The 18,085-nt window shown below is 40.0% G+C and overlaps 1 protein-coding gene across 1 annotated transcript in view; it reads left to right on the top strand.

The window, feature by feature from the left end:
• The first annotated feature begins 377 nt into the window (after positions 1-377).
• calcr (calcitonin receptor) overlaps positions 378-18,085 on the top strand; it is a 37,375-nt gene continuing 19,667 nt past the window's right edge. The window contains exons 1-8 of the mRNA XM_073463292.1: positions 378-464; positions 10,817-10,882; positions 14,214-14,355; positions 14,668-14,775; positions 17,235-17,320; positions 17,430-17,574; positions 17,670-17,780; positions 17,892-18,004. Of these exons, the coding sequence (XP_073319393.1) occupies positions 10,838-10,882; positions 14,214-14,355; positions 14,668-14,775; positions 17,235-17,320; positions 17,430-17,574; positions 17,670-17,780; positions 17,892-18,004 (750 nt within the window). The 5' untranslated portion in view covers positions 378-464; positions 10,817-10,837. The remainder of the gene's footprint in view (positions 465-10,816; positions 10,883-14,213; positions 14,356-14,667; positions 14,776-17,234; positions 17,321-17,429; positions 17,575-17,669; positions 17,781-17,891; positions 18,005-18,085) is intronic.

Here is an 18,085-nt window from a genome sequence, read left to right as displayed (position 1 = left end):
TGAATATGGAGCGTGTAATTGAATGCAGGGAGGAGTTCACTTTTGGCAATCGAGCATGGCTTTTCCTCCTGACTTCAGTTATTGTTATAACACAATTTACAATTCAATATTTTTGAATCAGCAATGAAGCACATGACTAGGTGAAAAGGGCCACCAGTAATAATGAACCCACAGAGAATTATGACCTAGCTTCACAGATCCTCTCAGATTTATAGAGGTTTTTTTTGTGTGTGTCTTTCAGCTAATTTTTTAAATTTTATTTTACAGGCAGTCATTTCACTGTTATGCCACTCTAATAGGCTTCTTTTTTAGCTGCAACAGGCACCTGTTTTCAAAACCAAACTCTCACTACCTGCTCAACACCAACCGGCAGAAGGCCAAAGTAAGCGACTACAAGGGACTACTTCAAACCACCAAACTGAGTGTGACTCATATCCCGCACCGCCCACATTCAGCACCAGCAGGTGATAGTAATTTGCCTTCATTTGCTTACAGATGTGTCACTGCGCCCTCATACCTAAGCTATTTTAATGTTGTTTGGAATGTTTTTCATTGAAAGAGTACATTCTTTAATCAGATGAGTTGATTTCATTCAGCCAACATGTCAATGATCAAGCCAGCGAATCTCTAGCTAGCTTCAGAGTCGCTGCTTTGTCTTTTCCTTCTAAATCCGACACTTGAATGTGTTCAGGATGCAAATGATTTGTTTTGACATACAGTCCAGAACCAGAGATACACTCTGTATTTTATTTTTGACAGGCAAAATAAAGTACACAACACAGCTTTCCCAGACATGCTCCAGACAGATTGCTAAAAAGACTGTAATTTACAATTCAGGCTCATTTGGGGATGTCACCGAAATGGAAAAACCATGTTTATGATGGGATGTTACCTCACAGTTCAAAACAGCAGTTATCCTAAGATGCATGGGCACACCTAAGGCTGTTAACCAAAGATGAGTTATTAGCTGTTGGAGCTGAAAAGTGGCTTGGAGAGCTCCAACCTGTTCCATGTAGTCATAAGTGGAGAAGAGGAAACGGTATGATGGCTCCCATCAGTCTGCCTGGCAAACACTGAATAACACCAATTTACATATGATGTATGTTTCTAGTACTTGAAAGGAGTCCATGCCAGTTAGAAGAAAAATGAAAGGGGGGCAGCACTTTAGAGCAGCAACATGGGTACTGGATTAAGCTAATGTATCTGGATAAAGTCTGCGAGATGATATCCACCAGAGTCCATGTTTCCCCTCTTAATCCCCCCGTCTCTTCCCTGTCTGCCCCTTTAATTTCTTTCTGGTCTGAGAGAGGAAGTGTGTGGGATGTCATGGTGTAAGAGATCGGGCATCAATCAACTGTTTACACGGAGCCAGGGACAGACCTCTTATTACAGGAGGCTTGTTTTGAACAGCTGGAAGGTAAGAGCACACGTTGCTCCCTTGCTTCAGTGCCCTTAACCATATTCCTGCCACTTCACTGGTGAATAACAGGCAGGATTTGTTAAAGGTGCGTGAGCTCAAATGCTGGAAGGCAATACAGGTCCTTTAGGGTGAATTACAGCACCGAATGTCTCTTTAAGGGCAGACAACAGAGCTTTTAATAAACGGTGTAGGAGCTGCTGACCTCTGGCCTGAATTCTGTGCTCTTACGAGAGGGAAATCAATACCTTAAATTGTGAGAAAAGAACGGCTAAAGGCCAGTGCAGGTGAAAACACAATGTTTTCATGCAGGGGTCAATTTGGAGATTTTTGGCTACTAGAAAACATGTTTGAGTTTGAGTTTATTTTAGTCCAGAGTTCTGTTCTTGAAATGCATGCAAATGAGTGCATATTTAATTAGATGACCTAATTTGCATCGAAACATAAAATGCAAGAAAACTTGTCACACAAAAAAAATTGCCTTAATGTAAGTAATCGATAGCAAAGTTTAATGTTTAAAAATGTTTGGATTTGAGTTTTTTTTAATACTCTGAGCCAAACATCTCCACTTCAGTTGCCCTTACATACTCCAAACTTTCCAGGTTTGTCTTAAATGCTCCCCAAAGCTTTTATTTTGAAAGCTTTGGTTGCCTCTATGGTAGATAAAGTTCCCTCTAGGTTGCCCTTCCAGTTTACTATAAATGTATTATGGCTGGTGCCCCACCGCATACAACTGGTCCCCTCCCTTTTTTTGCCCCTGCCCCTCAAACATCATGAGTGTGCCACTGTTTTCATAGCTGTTGACAGTATTTTCCAAAATTCCCTTTGACATGCAAAGTGTATTTTTAATTAGATAAGACCATTTGCATGTTTAAACATCAAATTTCAGAAAACTTACATATGTACATAAAAATATTTGTCCTCTTGTCCCGCTAAAATTGTATTCTATTCACTGATGCTGTATCCCCTTCAGGATGCACAACTTGTAACAAGGAAGATTGCATCTGTAATTAAGCGCGCTGACCTCCTGAACATGAATCACATCATGCTGGAGGAGATAACTGTCCAATCAATCCAGACTATGAAGGCTTTGTGTATTCTCAATTTGTTTACTCATCATGGAGATGAGTTCCTCCTGTCACAATCTGTTTGGTCTTCCACTGGTCAACCATGAACACATGCTAGAAACTAAATCAGGCCTCAGCAATCCTTCTCTGCAGCAGGGCCATTGTTGTCATGTTTGCATAAGACTCAGTCTCAAAGTAAACAATCAGCCAAAGGGGGGTGTGACCAATAAGATGCCATGTGTGCATTCAAAAGTGATCAATCGTAGAATGAAATAAAGAAAATCAACATAGATTGCATGAATATTCAATAATTTCCAAAAGCATTAGCCCAACAACAACCATGAGTGATGGACTATGAGCTTCATTGTTTTGTCGCAGTGCTGAGGCATCGCTCACTAACTGACTGAGTGACTCTGAGATGAACACTTGATATAGAGGACTGACAGAGTGCAGACTGAAACGCAGCAGCAATTCAGCATCCAGCTGAGTCAAAAATGCACAAATCAAGTCATGAATTGCCTAAATTGGCAAAAAATTTGGAAGACTTGCAGAACTTGACACAGCAAAACAAATTCATTATTTTCTAAATCTATTGACAGCCTGTGCAGACTGTCATCCATAGCTGTGCTGAATAAGGAGCTAGATACTCTGTGATAACAGCTGAGGCAATTCTATTTCAAAGGTGCCTTCACATACATTCAAGAAACGAAGCCTTCTTTTTCTCAATGAGGAAACTGCGTGAGGCCAGACAGAGGAGTTAGAGATTCATCTTGGCCTCAGGTCCTCTTGAAAAAGTAGTTCTCAAACTGGGATGTTACAAAATCTTTCAACACTAATTACTAATTATGTAGAAAATGATTGGTTCTGGTTTACAAAGTCATAGCAGGTGGTGTTAAGGTGTTACAGTCGTCATCATACTTGGTAGTTTATTGATTAGGGAATGTGAAAAACTATTTTGGAGGGAGGGGTATTAAAAAGGGGGAGGATAATGGAGAATGATAAGATTTGTTGGACTTTTGGGAAAACTGCAAAGTGTCTTTAAATTTTTTTTTCTCAGCCCTGATTCATATTTTATTAAACATTTCCATTACAGATTAACAAAAAAAAAGGGATTAAAGCTGGGGTTGGCAAGACTGTAGAAACCAGGAAAAGCGAGCTAGATATGGAAAGTATCCAACTGAAGAAAGTCCACCTCCTCCAAAACAAATGAACCCGAACACAAGCAAAATAGCCTGTGGGGTCAGGGGCTGTGTGCTTTGTGCTACCCGGTTAGCGGCTGAACTACAGTCTGTCACTGCCGCTGCTGCTCACTCGTTCTTTGGGTCAGGGGCTGTGTCCTTTGTGCTGCTGAGTTAGCAAGCAACTATAACAAACATGACTTTTGTTCGTACTCACTGCTTTCAAGCTAGTATGTTTATATTGGGAAATTATGGCTCTACTTTCTCTGCTATTCATGAGCCACTAGCTCGCAAATAGGTAATACATCCAGTGCCTTGTGGAAGACTCCAGTCATATGCGATGAGTGCCCGGGCGGAGTGCAAAGGGCAGTGTGGGCGCAGACAGGCAGGTATGTAGGCAGGCCGACAAATCTTTTCAGGCTAAATGAGACGATTGGATGGGCTTATTAGAGGCCTGCAACAGCCACAATCACTGGATTGTTTTTCTTTTATTTGTCAGAGCACTTGATTTATTGATTGCTGTCGTGATGTTAAGAGATTTTTTATGGGGAAAAAAACATACTTCTAGAATAACTTTCCGACCCTAGCTTTAAGCGTGCAGATGTGATGTTATATCACTGTAAAGTAAGATCTCTGACCTGTTGAAAGACAGTTCGCGTTTATTTGATCCAGAACGGCACAAAGCTGAACACTTGGACACTTTCTGATTTTCTGTTACGCTGTTTTTAGAAGTTTTGTGTCTTCTCTGATTGCTTGGTCACATACACAGTAGAGCAGGGAATAGGAGTGTGTCTGTGCTATGTGTGTGTATGTGTGTATTCTGTGCAGCACAGACAGATTAGTTGAAAATATGATGTGTCACCATAACGGGAACCTGTTTAATGTTTAAAGGATGTGGTCGTTGATTAATCTGTTGGATCTGCCAAGAGAGTCAGAGAGAAAGCCTTGAAAATGTAGCTGTAAAGGGGGAGAAAGAGCGACTGCAGAGAAAAGGAGGGCAAAAGCTTTTAAAGGGGGAGATTGTAGAAGAAGGGAGGAAGAGCAAGGAAGGAGAGGGGGAGAGGAGAGGGGTGGATGAGAGAGAGATAGAGAAACGAGGTGAGAAGGGAAATAGATTAAAGGAGCAGAAGATATATGGATGTGAAAAGAGAAAAGAGGGCAGAGAGGAAATGAGAATGCAGAGAAAAGTGGGATTCGGGTGAGTAAATGCATGTGAGGAAACGATGGAGGCTTGTTCTTTTTACCTTAATTGGAGAGACTGGCATTTGGTATATTTTTAGATAGAGGATAACGCCAAAAAACATGAAATAAGTCAAACTGCAGAGCTTTCACCGCTTTCACCGCCAACCTGTTTCACCTCAACGCGAGCTCGACCTCGAACAGAAATATGTTTGCGTCAAGCAGTGCTGAAAAGAAACTCAGAGCAGGCTGTTAAAACTGACTGATGAGTGCACATAACTTGGACCGATGCCTCACTCACAGTCTCACTTATTTTATTTTTATCACTTTTTGAAGTCTTTGGGATCGCTCCATGTTTGTGTACATTACCTCCAATCTGCAGACACCAACCTACAAAGCATACTACAAGTTTTGAGACTGATAACCTTCTCCCAGGCAGCCACACATACCATTTATTTCACCATTATATGTGAGCTTATCCATCACAGGGAAACATATGTTAAATCACGTTATTGTCGCATGATAATGCAGTTTCTTGTAGAAATTGAAGACCCATATATTCTCCAAGCCATCTGAAAGCAAAATAGTGCTGGTTCTCACAGAAATATGAAGCTATTGTTTTTTTATGTTTTTTTATAGTCATAGTAACTTGATCATTTGTTAATGGTGAGCAAGAGGAATTCATAATACATCCTGCATTAATACATACAATAAATAATCATGAATTATTCATTCCTTAATCAGCACTTAAGTGTATGATTTGAACCCTATTAAAGAATATAAATTATAAAACTGTTTTTCTGAATATATTCAGTACATGCTCACTTCACATTATCATGCCTCTACATAAATATCCCTTCATTGTGTGTATTCACAGAAGGCCAACCAGATATCCAGTACACCTGAGCCTTCCATGGATGTCTATAACTCTCTTTGACAGCACACTGAGGTCATGACACGTTGTGCATTACATATCACTTAATGAGGAGTGTGATTATGGATGTGTTGTTGTAAAGCTGTTAATCCTCAGTAGTGGTAAGCAGTAAAGAAATTCCTTTAATATAGCTTCTTCTACATCACATGGCTTGTAGATCACTGCAATATTTGGCTCTTTAGACAAGACTTATATGACAGCCTTGTGGGTGATGTCCACAATCTGTCCATTAATCAAACTAATCCACCTGAGCTTTCATTGTAATCCAGCTCATTCGTCCCAGCCCGCAAATAGGACGCCAAATCACGTTCGTGTGGCTGCTCCCTTCAGACTGAGTGATGGGCTCCAAAGTGGTGAAAAAAGATGGGGGACGAAGGCAGATGGAGCTGCTGCATCCTCCATCACAGATGTGATGTCAGCACAAATCTGTGTTGTCACCGTGCCTGTGACCGCTCACTGCAAGAGGAAAGACAGAAGTGACGTGTGGCTCCGTCTGCTGCTGTCAGAGTGATGTAAGGATGACAGAAAGAGAGGGAGGAGAAAGGGTAAACTGAGGTGGAGAGGATGAACAAGAAGGAGAGAAGAAACAGAGGACAGAGACAAAACACAGGAATAAGAATGCTAATAAAATCAGGACACTTACTAATTTTTTTAGCCCAAGGCCACCACTAAAAGCACAATTCTGAAAAGAAATCTGTTCTTACTGGAAGAACAAATGTATTTCTAGGTTTACAAGGAATTTCTCATTCCAGTCGACAATCAAAGAGAATAAAGATTATGAAGGCAAATGAGAGATAAGATATGAACAATCTGAATGTCAGTCACGAATTCATTATGTGCGCCTGGAAATTACAGAACTCCAGGAAAAGAAGACTCTTAACGAACTAAACCAATGTCTGTTCAAGGGCACAACGTCAAGAGACTAAAACAGTCGTAAAAGTCACTACAGTGTTGCAAAAGCAGATTGAAATCATCCTTTTAAAGGCATATTGTGCAGGATTTCAAAGGTGAACAATAGTTGATTGTTCAGTCTCATTCCCAGTTTGTCAATACAAAACTCTGTAGGGATCAGTATATGATGACCTAGAAAAAAAACTCAACCATTTACTATTTTTCTCCAGAATCAGCACATCCAGAAATGTCCGAAAAAACAAAAAATAATAGGAGTGTGACAGTGTGACATCACCACACACTTGGAATGGGTCATAAGTGATGATAAAGGGGGATTACTTTTGCCTGAGTCTATTGTTTTTTAGGATAATCCTGCGTAATATACCTTTGATTGATTGACCTTTCACTTGATCTTCAGTAGACTTGAGAGTAAACAGCATTCCTGGAAAGAATCAAGTGCTGTATGCTGCGCTATGCACTCACTCAACCTGTTTGAGTGCTTTTCTGTGTCTCTTCTCGAGAGGAGGTCTTGTCTCTTTAATGAGCTACACATGCTTCAAGCATTACTGCTCATAACACATTGGACCTAATGGTCTGCAAAATGCTCTGGGGATGTTTAGAGACGTATGAAGAGCAGGAAGAAAGACATACTTGTTGGAACATTTGAAAGATATGAAATGCGCTGTTGGCTTATCTATTATTGATGGACTGAGAGTGTGTTATTATGTTGAGGGTGCTTTCGATCACAACACTTGTCAAGAATGCTTTAAGAAGTAGTTTGACATTTAGGGATATGCGCTTATTAACCTTAAGATTGACGCCACACCCGTATGGATACGCTAAATATGAAGCTACCATCAGCGGCTAAGTAGCTCCCAAGAGATAGTCCAACACATAACCACCCTTAAAAGCCCAATGTATTGTTTTTACACTTTGGTTTTTGTACAGATTAAATAAATTAGTTATATTGTGTAAATTTGTGAGTTTTAGAAGGTTTCCTTCTGTTTCCAGTCTCCATCTGTTAGCTTTAGCTCCGTGTTTAACATACAGACATCAGAGTGGTATCAATCCTCTCATCTAATGCTCTGCAAACATGTGAATAAATGCATTTCCAAAGATGTTGAACTATTCCTTTAAGTGTTAACAAATGGCCAATGTTGGTTGTCAGTATGCACCTTTGTTCCTTCTGTCCACAACAGTACACATACATGAAATTCCCAGATTCACATCAAATCAGATGTGTTAATTGTCTCTGCTGTGGTTTGACTTGTAGAAACACAATATCCCACTTTTCAGACAAATTCACGTGCTCATGCAGGCCCACAGGTGATTAGCTTTGACTGATGTGAATCCTCTCTCTGGCTGATGATAATGTTTTTTATAGATCTTCTCTTCCTGGAGGCCATTTTGGGATCCATACTTTCCCTCCTCGGTATTCTGTTATTCTTCTGTCTTTGATTGTTTTGTTTTTTGTTTTTTTGTGTGTTTTTCTTTTAGCTCTTCTCCTGCCTCTTTTCAAAACAGAGGCATGGTACAGAGTGCCTCAGAGTCTCTTGTTATTGTGAAATGATAAGTGTAGGATTGGGACGAAAATGGCTGAAAAATAAAAAAAAAACAAAGATTGGCAATTCACCCTGGGGGTGAGGTTTATGATGTCAGGCACTAAAAGTGAAAATAAAAAGGTTTCTAGAGCTGAAATAGTCTGTTTTATACCATTGTACATCATATCTTTAGGTTTAAGATGTCACCCTGGGCTCAAGATACTTTAAGCAGCATTTTTAAATGATCTTTTTGTCATTATTGTTGATAAATCCAAAAACTATTGTCACCTGTTTGTAAGGAGGATGTAGTATGTTAAGCATCTTTTTTTATTTGCATGCAAGATAATAATCTACTGTACTGTTTTTCTGAGCTCTTGCCAAAGCATCACACCACCTTCTGCCACTTTTTACTTTTCTTTTAATCATTTAAAAAATAAATAAGATTTAGTGACCATCAACTGTTAAGACTGAAAAATTTCAGATAATGTCCAGATAAAAATAGAATGACTATACTGTAGAGCTGAAACTAATAATCATTTTCATTATTGATTAATCTGCCGATTATGTTCTCAAATAATAATTATCGGATGTTAAAATCCAACAAATTGCGGAGAGGAAGCTCATCAACCAAAGTGAAGTCTTCACGTTACTTGTTTAGTTCTACATACAGTATTCAGTTCATCACTTCATATATAAAAAATCACCAATTTCTGAGCTGGAACCAGGTAATGTCAGGTATTCATTTCCTGTAAATCCACTTGTAGTTGAGTGGTTATCAACCTTATCAAGTCGCTACCCCACAGCAAAATAAGGTTGATTCTCACAACCTCCAGTCCAATCAGAGCTCATGCGAACACACACTTTGACTCTCACAAACACACTCAGAAAGAAATCTATTTTAAGGCTAAATAATATTACAGGTCAACACAATCTCACTCCCAAATCAAATTCGGCAGCTTGGCCAGTGGCCTTAAGCTTCAAACTATGACGCTCTGCCTAACCCTCTAGTGTCAGTTTTGCAAATGAAGGGCTCCGCCATCAAGTTCACAACAAAATGTATTATACAATGTTTAAACATTCAAAATTACATGTGCAGAAAAAAAGTTCATATAGTATGATATATTATGACTTTTGAAATGTTATGACATTGTCAAACCGTTGCTGTTTGCTTAGGCTTAGACAAAATGAACTACTTGGTTAGGGACAGGAAACGATCATACTTTGGGGTAAAATGACTAGCAAGTGACATAACTTTAATTACATAACATACATGACATCTGTTACCTCATTTACGTACGCTCACTTACTTATTTTACAGTCTGTGACCTTATTTGGTCACAGACTGTACACAAACTCCAGTCTTTAGAGGGAAAGTCCTGCGAATGATCCACCCAACTACCCCAACCCCTGTTTGATTTGGACCTTCTACTGCACTAGAGGAGCGCTTCAAGCAGTGATGCTAGAGAGAGTTACTTACAGCATCAAACTTTGAAGAGCAGGGCCACTGACTGCTGTATTTGATGCATTGGGAGTGAGGACAGGCTTCACTGATACAAGCAATGTAATGTAAAAACAATTCCACACTGTAAAATATGTTATTTGGAAACCATCTCGTAGCACCCTTGGGCGTCCCAACCCCACTGCTGAAAACCGCAATTGTAGATGAATGACTTCAGCTCTACTCTGTTGTGTAAATGAGACAGAGAGTAGGTCATGGTCCTGGAACAAAGAATTAAAAGTCTCTCTCTGAGTCTAGATTTTGGGACGGAGGACATCTGTTGCAAATATTAATGAAACTAGTCATCCATCCTTTCGACTATCAATGACAGTTTTGCTGTAGTTTTGTATTTCAAGAACTCATGAATGAGAAATGAGAAATTTGAGGGAAAGATCGAGGGATCCCTGGTCAGAGATGAGCGCTCCTCGTTTTAAATTCTTTGCAGATGGAGTTCCAGCTTTATTTGTCATCCTAATGCTAAGTAGCCTACCGCCAGTGCGTGTGAGAGCCAAAACAAACACTATCAATCCTGTTAACCTTTCACAGTGACTTATAAGACTTGCTCATGCATGTCTATCTGCTGGAAAGCCGGGCCCCTGGGCCACTGTGGTGTGTGCAGAACAACCAGTAGGTCGTCTAACTGTTCAAACTGCGGAGTGATGGAGCTTCCAACAGGGACTCTGCGAGCCAAAGCAAAGAGACCTGAAGTGAATTTCAATCTCACATGCACTCACTTACTGAACTGACGGGTCTGCTGCTGGAGGGGAGGAGGATCAGTACAAGATGATTGATGAACGTCAACTGTGTCTGTCTGTCTCTGTGGTGTTTTGTCTTCCTCTTTTAGCTCACACCATAAAACGTTACTCTTTCATGCTGTTGCCTCACTGTCTGATGGGTGCAAACACAAACACACACACACACAGAGGAAACGTGTGGAATGTCACAAACTGCAGCCCTTCTGCTGCAGTGTTTTGCATTTCAGATTAATGATTGCTGGTGCTGTTCTCCTGAGAGGCTGTAATCTTGTTTTCAAAGAGCCATATGTTTGTTCAGTCACTTTTACGGTAGACAACTTGTTTTCTGATCGTTCTGATCTTTTCTCCCTCCACAGATTTACCTGTGAGAGGAAGATATGAAGGTAGCAGGCTCCCTTTGGATCCTTTGGTTTCTCCTGGTGGTAAGCTCTCATTCTTTGCTGTAAAGTAAACTTACCCCACGTCTCTTTTGGCCCATCATGTATGCTGTGCACGTTTGTTTTAACATTACATTTTCATGAAATGCACTTATAATATGCTTTGGTCCAGTGGTTTTTCTTTTCTCAGCAAAAAAGTCTCATGATTAATTTTCACCCTGCCTTTATAATTAATAATTATAGTTTATAATTAACTCAGCTTGTTCATTAAAACATGAATGGCCTGAAAGAGAGTATACGTGATCCATGACTGCATGTGTCTCTGGGTGTGTTATCTGACCCTGACTCCTTTATGCAGATGATGTGCAATCTAGGATCTGTCTTTCATTTCACCTGTGTTTAACCTTGGCATGACACTAATTTAAATGTTATACCTGTAACACCATATTGTGTATTTGGAGTGGGTCTAACTTTTTGCATTGTGTTACATTGTGGACAAGGACCACACTTCCTGTGACTGTCATCCAGGGCTTTATTGTTAAGGCAACCACATGACCTCCCTGCAAGAGCATTCGCAGTGCATCTTGTGCATAATGTTGACTGTGGCTGCAGGGGAAAAAGAAAACAAAAACAAAGCTTTTTGCATACAAAAAGATGTCATAAAGCAATAATTAAACAAAACACAATCATTGTTTCCTCAAGATATTTCAGAAACAGACAATGGCCATGGGTAATCACAGATACCTGCAATTATATATCCATAAAAGCACTCTGCTTTAGTGTTATACCCTGAATAAAGTTACCAAATGCTCCTCATTAGCCGACATGTCTGTTCCTATAAAACACTCTAATAATAATAATAGGTTGCATTAACAAGGAACCCCAGATAGAAGGAGACAGAACAAACAGCACAAGAACAAAAGATAAGTGTGGCAAAGATTCTCAGGAACACACCATGAACTAAGACCACAGGCCTTGGTGAACAGTTGGGTTTTCAGGAGTCACAAAAGATCTGGCATTGTGGATCTGAGGGAGAGTTCCAAAGAAATGGGAATACCACAGTGACACAAGGCAGCCCTGCGACACACATGCCTGAACAAATCTGTCTTGCAAAAAATGCAAAATCCAAAATGCAGAAACATTTAAACATTTCACAAGATTAACTTATTGCCTTCCCAATTCAATAACCAGAATACATGTGGTTTGCAATGTATGTTTCTGCACACTACGGACATGTAGAAACTTTACATGTCTTTATGTTGCAACTTTACGTTTCTTTGTGTCCAGTTTTTTAAATTTAGATCGTGACAACCCTGTGCTTATGGTCGAGTTAGGTTAGGCACAAAAAACACAAACATGGCAGTATAAGTCTAGTTAAAAACATCCAGTTTTGTCGCAACAAACAAATTCATAAATGCTGAAATGCAGTCTTGAGCTGTGGTTACTGGCTTGGCCTAGTTTAACTTTATCAGCATCACCTCCACCTCCGGATATGAAAGTATCTGTTGTTTGCAGAAACTGGGCTGGCCTTAAAGAACGATAGGAATAGGTAGAAGCTGACAAAAGTGCAACGCAAACAATAAAATAAAAACCAGAACTTCCTGTTGAACACAAAATCCCCTTTCTAAAAAAACAAATGCAGAAATTCGATTCTGACATACACTTACATAAACATATATTCAAAACCTGTATAGCAAGAATTAGAAATTTAAAAAAACCACAAGTGTTCATCTGTGCCCTTCAAAATTATAGTTTCCACCTAATCCACAACAAATCTTACAGTTATTTCTTATGTCCAGTTCATAATTTAGCCCAACAACATTAATTTTCACCATAATATGCCACAGTCCCACATATATTAAAGCATTTCCTGAGTTTATAGTCAGGAAGGGTGGAGTCATTTTTTGCTCCAGTGTTTGAGAAATTACACAACAACTAGCTTAATGTGGATGCTGCAACCATCAGTCAAAGATGTTAACACAAGACAAATCATGTCGGGGTGACACATTTGTGCACTATGACATTTTAAAATAGACTGGAATAGATTTGCCTGATGAAGGTGTAAACAAATCAAATATGTCCTTTTCATGGCCTTGCAGCTCTCCTTAAAAACTACCCCACCCATTGGTTTAATGAGGCTTCTATGATAAATGGGATTTTCTGCAAGCTGGCTGTAAATTTTGGGAAGCACAGGGACAATATTCGTCTTATTACCGACTGGGACATGTTCGCTTTGAGATGTCTTTCATGATACCAAAAACACATTTTGGTTCACAATTCTTCAGTGTCAGTGCGAAATGGAAGTTTACCATTACAGTTTCCTTTTCTGTTCAGCATCAAGCTGGACGTTGTGGTCCTGGAGAATATCTCTGCCAGATGTTTAATGCCTGATGTATCTGTGCTGCTCTGCTTTATGTTTTCTTTGTCAAGAAGTTGAATGGATTTTAACAGTTGAAGAGAGGCCTTGACACAAGAGAAGACTTTTTTCTCCCCCTTGTTCAGCTCATCTGTTGATATTGGTGGTGGCCTGGTGGTCGTATGTATGACGTCATTTACTTCAATGTTTGGAGTGACATCATATGTACGGCTGCTAAACTGCTACATGGGACATCAGCATTTTCACACATTCTCACTGTTTGTTCTTAAATGTTTTGCCTTTTACAGGCTTTTATCAGATTGGTATTATTTTGCCTAATGAAAATGTATTTTTCCCTCCAGGGTAGGAGGTAGGAGGTTTGCATCTCATTTGTGATAAGTCATGTGTGCACAATCTCCCTGGCAAAGTATTAAAAATCCTCAAATAATTGAGAAAACGCAAGTGCATGAGCCTGGCTCTGTGGGAAGCTTAATTTTTGGCCCAAAAATATGCGAGATAAGTCAAAGCAAAATGGGCTTTTCATCCCTCAGTGAGCAGCATTATCAAAATCAGCATTTCACACAGACGGGCTTCTTCATTTTTAAAGCCACCTCCAAATACAAACAGGAGAGCGGGGATATGATTCATTTGGAGAAAATCAGCTGCTTAACTTCTTTTGTGAGCTCCTAAACACACTTCAGTGAGTTACATGAATAGCGAGTGGCTAGAGCGAAATCCTTATCAGATCAGCCTTGAAGATGCTTTAAAAAACTTCCCATGCTTTTTCTTTTCTTTAAATTTTTATCTGATGTAAGAATGGGTGTCTTTTTTCAGCGTGATAACACTGTGAAATATTACAAATTTAGCTTACATCATTGTCTAAGATTATATTCAAGCTCTATCTTATTTCTAAGGAAAGGGAATGTAGATAAGACACTATCACCTCCCTATCTACACTCCATCTTGTGCTCCAAGTCAGTTTGAAATATTACCCCTTCCACCTTTGGTGTTTCTCCACAGCCCAGGGCGGCAGCAGACGCTGAGTCAATTTCAGACCCGTCGCTCAGGCCTGGACAGAACATGACAGAGGGAAAGGCGGTGAGCAGGGGTCAGTACAAATGTCTTGACTGGTCCAACAAAGGCCACCAAGAAAACAGAACTGGTGAGACAACATTTTAAGGCTTCTTAAGGCCAAATGGATTATCTGTGAGAGAATGATGCTGTAAGGCAGTGAATTGGGATCAGAACATTGTTGTTGTTCTTGTTCAAGGTAATTGCAGTGTTGACAGCAGCTGTATGAGTGCAGCTGACCAGAAAGTGCTTTGCTGGAAGGGTTATTATAGCTTTCAAGGCTGTGGAGGAATTATGTGATGTTATGTTACACAATACAGTGTCCAGCTAAAGACACAGAAAATGTGTGTTGGTAATGACCCAGTAATAGTCGTTAGACTTTTTTCCTCTCTCCTTCCTCCAGGTACGTTCTGTGGACGTATTTGGGATGGCTGGTTGTGCTGGGATGAGACACCAGCTGGGACATCAATAACACAAAACTGTCCAGATCAGCCTGACCTGGACCCATCGGGTAAGAAAGATGTGTGCTCACTGAATTGAAAGCGGTGGAAAATTGAGAATGTTTCCTGCAAAGTTTTTAATTCCAGGTCAGCAAGCAGCACATACAACAATCCAGTCCTCTCTGTGGGTGATGGAGGTCAAAGGTCATGGGGCTGATTGTAGGAAATGAGCTTCAGGAAGCTTAGAGCATTTCATGTTTTATGCGTTTCTATCTGATTGAACCAGACATTTCAGGCAGAAATTGGTTAATTATTGAGCTGAACTCTGAGTTTTGAGCTTTTATCAACTGATATGCAGGAACCGCAGATATTGCAGTAATATCACGAGAATCATATTTTAAAATGACTTTAAAATGTAATGAAACTCCTCACTTTGAATAAGAGGCTATTTCATACATCACTGGCTCATTCATCAGCTGACTAGTATTGTCCAGTTAAATCCATGCAGGTATACAGCACGTTCATTATTTCTGTTGCTCCACAACTCCAAGTCCTGCTCATATTTTTGGAATTGTTGATCTAACTAAGATTTAATGTCCATGTGTTTATAAAGGAGGGAATTCTTGGGAGTCTTTCTGCTCCCTGCAACAACTGCGCCTTTGACATCTTTTCTTTGGATTTTACATTCTGTTCTGTCGTTGGCCTTCAGTTCTCTAATGGCTGTAATGGTCTGTTGGTCAGTTGGTCGGTATAAATTATAATTACTTTGACAACATTGTCAAATTTTGACTTAAGTTTATGACCTAATACGTCTAAAAATGACGACATCTCCATCAGCCTCAACTCTGTGTTTAGTGCTTAAAAACTTAAACCCTGATCCCCTCCTAAGTAGCTTAAGTTAGGAAAAAAGAATATTGTAGGCATACTTGAAAACATTACATATACAGCACATTAGACCTTTTTGTGCCAGAAAGTACGTTGATTTACTTTGTGCCTGAGGGTTAGATAAGAAGATCCATGCAACTGTTAGTGTGTGCGGTAAATACTGTAGCCTGTTAAGCTAATGGCAGCAGTTGATTAGCTCAGCTTAGAATGAATACCGGAAACATTGGAATCAATCCAAAGGTAACACAACTGCTAAATTAACATTTTTTTTAACGTTCATTAACCTTTGTTCACTATTTCGTTGAGTTGTGTACTTACATTATCCCAAATGTTTCCAACAATGTTCAAACCCAAAGAAATATGTAGTCTAATTTTATTCACGCTAACATCAGTGCGTTTCATTTGGTCACTTGTTGCTATAACTTAAACACCACATGACACGTCAGAGAGTGAGGAGGGAGGTCGGCAAACGTTCAACATTTTTCCCTTAGTCACTCCAGATTGAGCAGTGGTGGTTGTTTAACAATGAAGACAATAATTCCCATGATCCCACGCTACTTCTCAACATCATAAAAATATGTCTACGAGAGACCCCGCATTTAACAAGCGAATTACTTTTGCTTCTGTACGCTACAACAGAGCGAGACTTACACAACAGTGGGTCTAAAGGACAGCTTGTATAAGAGATTTATAAAGTGGATTAAAAGTAAATCCTGAGCCTTTTCTCTTGTATCAGTGAGACTGAATGAAAACAGACATTTATTAATAAGGAAATTGTCTGTGGAAATTGATTATGTAAGTACACATAATGTTTTGATTGAAGTGTAAGCAGTCACTGCATTATGAGCGGTTTTCACATTATGAGGAATGCAAGGCTCAGTAACGTCTCGTTGAAGAGATCCAGAGTCAAGTCGTGTCTGATTTAGGAGATGCAATACGATGGAGGGAGGGGAGGTGAAGGAGGGGGCAGAGAGAGAAATGAAGGGTATATATAGAGAGGAAAAAAAGCAAAGAGAAGAGGGATTACGAAAAACGACAGAGAAGTCGGAGCCATGGAGATGGATGGGGAGAGAGAATATGAATGAGAAGAGAGAGAGGGTGTTTTTCTAAGGGAAGGCTCATAAACGATCTTCCCAAAATGCCTGTGACGTTAAGAGTCCCCTCATGGCTCCTTATTTGAAAGCTGATGCTGCTGATGTGAGGCTTTGGGGGGAGACGTACAGTTGGAAGTGCTTGTTGAGCAGTTGATGAGCTGTCGGAGAAGACTAGGCAGTCGGGCTATGCTGGTTGTTGTTGTCAGGAACAATGTGATCTTATCCTTAACCCAGTCATGGCTCTACGTGTACATGTGGTTTTAAGCCCCACGTTTGAGAATTTGCCAGAATATGACTCAAAAGAGGGAATTTTCTATTTGACATAATGTTTGATGATGCGTGCCAAGTTGAATTAATCACAGTTGTTCAGTAATGCCAAGATTCGGAGTCCGGTTTATGTGTGCTGCAAAAACAAAGACGGAGACAAACCGTATGGAGATTATTTATAGGACATGAGCATTAAACACAAGCAATAATGTGCCTATAAGTTATGTGATACAGTAGATGACGCTTTCGGAATTATCAATGATGGGTTTTTTGTTCGTTTACAGAAAAAGTGACCAAATATTGTGACGAATTGGGTCACTGGGTCCAGACTGGCTCCACGTGTCAACCGGCTTTGAAGAACAAATCAGAGGTATTTGGTTATTGGCTGTTTCACAAGTTATGAAAGACTGAAAGGAAGCCAGCCTCAGTTACTGTGTACATTAATTTAGATGTTAAACTTTTCCCTTTTTTTTTCTCAGAAGGAAGTCCTTCTTTTCTTAAGGGATGCTGCAGGAGAGCTCACCGCAGAGCCCGCAGAAAAAGGAGGTGTTATGGAAATCATCCTCGAGAATGAAAAGAAGTGCTCAGAGAAAATGAAGCAAGATCCTCCTTATAATAAATCAGGTACTGAGACTGTCTCATGAAACACGCGGTGCAACTCTGGAGTTTCCATGTTGAGCAAAGTTATGAACATTTCTTTGTTTTTGTTGGTGTCACAGGCCTGTTCTGCAGTCGTAACTGGGATGGCTGGCTGTGTTGGGAAGACACTCCAGCAGGAACCTACGCCTCCCAAAACTGCCCTGATTATTTTAGTGACTTTGACCCCTCAGGTGAGCAGTGACACTCTGCTGATGTCTGGTGACCGTCTCATGATGAATTCACCTTAAATCCTCTGTTGGCTGAATCTAAAAAAACTGGACTTCACATACTTGTTCTTTCAGAAAAGGCAACTAAGTACTGTGGAGAAGATGGTCAGTGGTTTCACCATCCTGAGGCCGACAGGATTTGGACCAACTACACACTCTGTGCAAGCGGCCATGAGAAGAGGCTGAGGGTAATGATTTGTTGACGTTATAAACTATCACTTGGTGTACCTGCAAGTTCAGGACATAAATCAGATTACATTATATCACAG

The sequence above is a fragment of the Pagrus major genome, chromosome 3 (assembly GCF_040436345.1).
Source record: "Pagrus major chromosome 3, Pma_NU_1.0".
Lineage (NCBI taxonomy): Eukaryota > Metazoa > Chordata > Actinopteri > Spariformes > Sparidae > Pagrus > Pagrus major.
This window is presented reverse-complemented; position numbering and strand designations above follow the sequence as displayed.